At 41.9% G+C, this 3,367-nt stretch overlaps 1 protein-coding gene across 1 annotated transcript; it reads left to right on the top strand.

Moving 5' to 3' along the window:
- Positions 1-364: 364 nt before the first annotated feature.
- Positions 365-793, top strand: LOC138907422 (uncharacterized). Its single transcript, XM_070198020.1, has one exon. It carries the CDS (start codon positions 365-367, stop codon positions 791-793), a length of 429 nt encoding a protein of 142 aa, XP_070054121.1.
- Positions 794-3,367: the final 2,574 nt, after the last annotated feature.

Raw genomic sequence — 3,367 nt, forward strand, 5'->3', positions numbered from 1 at the left:
GTTCACACCCTACGAAGTACGGTATTCTTTGCTAGAACGGACCTGTTGTGATTTGACGTGGATAGCTCAAACGTAGAGGCACTACTTCTGTGCCTACACCACATATCTCATATCAAGAATGGATCCGCTAAAATACATCTTCTAGAAACCCATGCCTACGGGAAAGTTTGCAAAATGGCAGATACTACTGAGTGAGTTCGACATCATCTATGTAACTCAGAAAGCGGTCAAGGGACAAGCATTGGCGTATCATTTGGAAAAAAATCCTGTGGATGGAGAATACGAACCACTGAAAAAGTATTTTCCCGATGAAGTGGTATGATTCGTAAGAGAAGATATAATCGAAACTTATGACGGTGGGACAATGTTCTTCGATGGAGCTGCAAACTTCAAAGGAGTAGGTATTGGAGCAGTTTTGGTATTAGAGATGGGTCAACACTATCCGGTATTCGCAAAACTTATATTTCCGTGTACCAATAATATGGAAGAATACGAGGCTTGCATATTGGGGCTCAAGTTAGCCATTGACATGAACATTCAGGAATTGCAGGTAATTGGTGTCTCAGACCTTTTGGTACATCAGGTTCTAGGAGAATGGGATACAGAGAATACCAAAATATTGCCATATCTATTATATGTGCAAGAATTGAGGAAGAGACTCACAAAGATAGAGTTCCAACATGTTCCGAGAATCCAGAATAAGTTCGCAGATGCGTTGGCCACTCTATCTTTCATGATACAACACCCAGACAAGAATTTCATCGATCCTATTCCAGTAGGGATCCATAATTAGCCAGCTTATTGTGCTCATGCTGAAGAAGAAACTGATGGGAATCCGTGGTTTCATGACATCAAAGAATACTTGGCAAAAGGATAATACCCGGAGCATGCAAATCATACTCAGAAACGCACACTCCGAAGATTATCTAACCACTTCTTCCAAAGAGGAGGAATTCCGTACAGAAGGACTTCAGATCTGGGGTTATTACGGTGTGTCGACGCCAAGGATGAATCCAAATTGCTTGAAGAGATACATGCCGTAACTTGTGGACCACACATGAATGGCTTCATCTTAGCTAAGAAGATATTAAGAGCAGGATATTTTTTGATGACTATGGAAACAGACTGCATCAGGTATGTCCAAACGTGTCATCAATGCCAAGTACATGCTGATATGATACGAGTGCTACCCAATGAACTCAATGCAACAAGTGCACCTCGGCCTTTCCCCGCTTGGGGGATGGATGTCATCGGTCCAATCGAACTCGCCGCTTCAAATGGGCACCGGTTCATTCTAGTGGCCAAAGATTATTTCACAAAATGGGTTGAAGCCGCACCTTACAAGGCTATAACTAAGAAGGTCATAGCGGACTTCGTTAGGGGTCGTATCGTCTGTCGATTCGGGGTACCGAAATCAATCATCAATGACAATGCCGCCAACCTTAACAGTGGTTTAATGAAATCCATGTGTGAAACCTTCAAGATCAAGCATAAGGATCCCACAGCATACATGCCACAAATGAATGGAGCTGTGGAAGCCACCAATAAGAACATCAAGAAGATATTAAGGAAGATGGTAGATAATCACAAACAATGGAACGAGAAGTTACCATTTCCCCTACTTGGATATCGTACCACGGTTCGCATATCAACTAGGGAAACTCCTTATTTGTTGGTCTATGGCACTGAAGCCGTCATTCCCGTCGAAGTAGAAATTCCTTCTCTGAGAATCATACAAGATGATGAACTCAGTGATGCAGAATAGATACAAAGTCGCTATGACAGCTGGCTCTCATTGACGGAAAAATAATGAATGCGGTATGTCATGGTCAAATTTACCAGAACAGAATGTCCAGAGCTTTCAATAAAAGGGTTAGGCCTAGACAATTCATGCCAGGGCAGCTGGTGCTGAAGCGGATCTTCCCACATCAAGATGAAGCCAAAGGGAAATTTTCACCCAATTGGCAAGGGCCCTATATGGTTCACAGAGTACTAACAGGAGGAGCACTCATACTCGCAGAGATGGACAAAGAAGTTTGGCCAAAACCTATCAACTCAGACACAGTCAAGAGATAGTATGTTTAGATTGTTTGCATTTCTTCATCTAATGTAACTGAACTACGCTTGACCTGATTCACATTTAAGAGGGGATACGTAGGCAGCCCTGTGGGTTCGGTGACATCTCAATAATATTTTCATTTTGCCATGGTCAGAAACTGGGGCAGAATTTTGAGGAGGACCCTCAAAATTCTGAAGCAAGGCCAGCCAACTTCGTCATACACCGAACGATCAAAGAATTGCTATTAAACTGGGGTAGAATTTTGAGGAAAACCCTCAAAATTCTAAAGCAAGGAGGTCGCAATTTCTCTAAAATGTGTCACGGTCATTGGTTCATCTATCTTAGTCAATATTGCATACTACTATATTTCGAATAACTACATTCATCAAATGCACGCATATAAACATATAGATATTACCTAGGGTGACTCAAATAGGATCTCAAGACAGGAGCACAGGCAAAGCAGAAGACAAAAGAGCGACCCAAACTTCCCTTACAAAATTCATAATTTTTCTTTGGATGCAGGAATAATAAGACAATAATATCTGCAGATACATCAAGTCACTACCTTCAAGATAGCAGATTATCTATCCCAAGCATCTCCAGGTAAGAAACACTCTACTATCACTCATCATTTTCTTTGCATTAGGCTAAGCCCTGCCTCCCTAATTACATAAGGCTAAGCGCTACCTTTCCTTACATCGAGACTAAGCATTGTCTCCTATTTTGCATGAGGCTAAGCCCTGCCTCCCTAATTGCATAAGGCTAAGAACTGCCTTTCCTTGCATGAGGCTATGCACTGCCTTCCTTTGCAAAAGACTAAGCATTGTCTCCTTTCTTTGCATCGAGACTAAACATTGTCTCCTATTTGCATGGGAATAGACATTGTCTCCTATTTTTCATTAGGCTAAGCCCAGCATCCCTAATTGCATAAGGCTAAGCACTGTCTTTCCTTACATGAGGCTAAGCCTTGCCTCCCTAATTGCATAAGGCTAAGCACTTTCTTTCCTTGCATGAGGCTAAGCACTGCTTTCCTTTGTAAAAGACTAAGCATTGCGTCCCTTCTTTGCATCGAGACTATGCATTGTCTTCTATTTGCAAGAGACTAAGCATTGTCTCTTATTTTGTATGAGGTTAAGCCTTGCTTCCCTAATTGCATAAGGCTAAGCATTGCCTTCCTTTGCATCGAGACTAAGCACTGTGTCATATCTTCATGAGACTAAGCATTGTCTCCTATTTTGCACGAGGCTAAGCCTTGTCTCTCTAATTTGTCTCCAAAATTAGTTGCATATTTTATGTTGCACGGGG

Source organism: Nicotiana tomentosiformis, chromosome 3 (assembly GCF_000390325.3).
Source record: "Nicotiana tomentosiformis chromosome 3, ASM39032v3, whole genome shotgun sequence".
Taxonomy (NCBI): Eukaryota; Viridiplantae; Streptophyta; class Magnoliopsida; order Solanales; family Solanaceae; genus Nicotiana; species Nicotiana tomentosiformis.

Coding starts and splice junctions, on each gene's coding strand:
- LOC138907422 (XM_070198020.1), top strand. CDS start 365: ATGTTCTTCGATGGAGCTGCAAACTTCAAAGGAGTAGGTATTGGAGCA.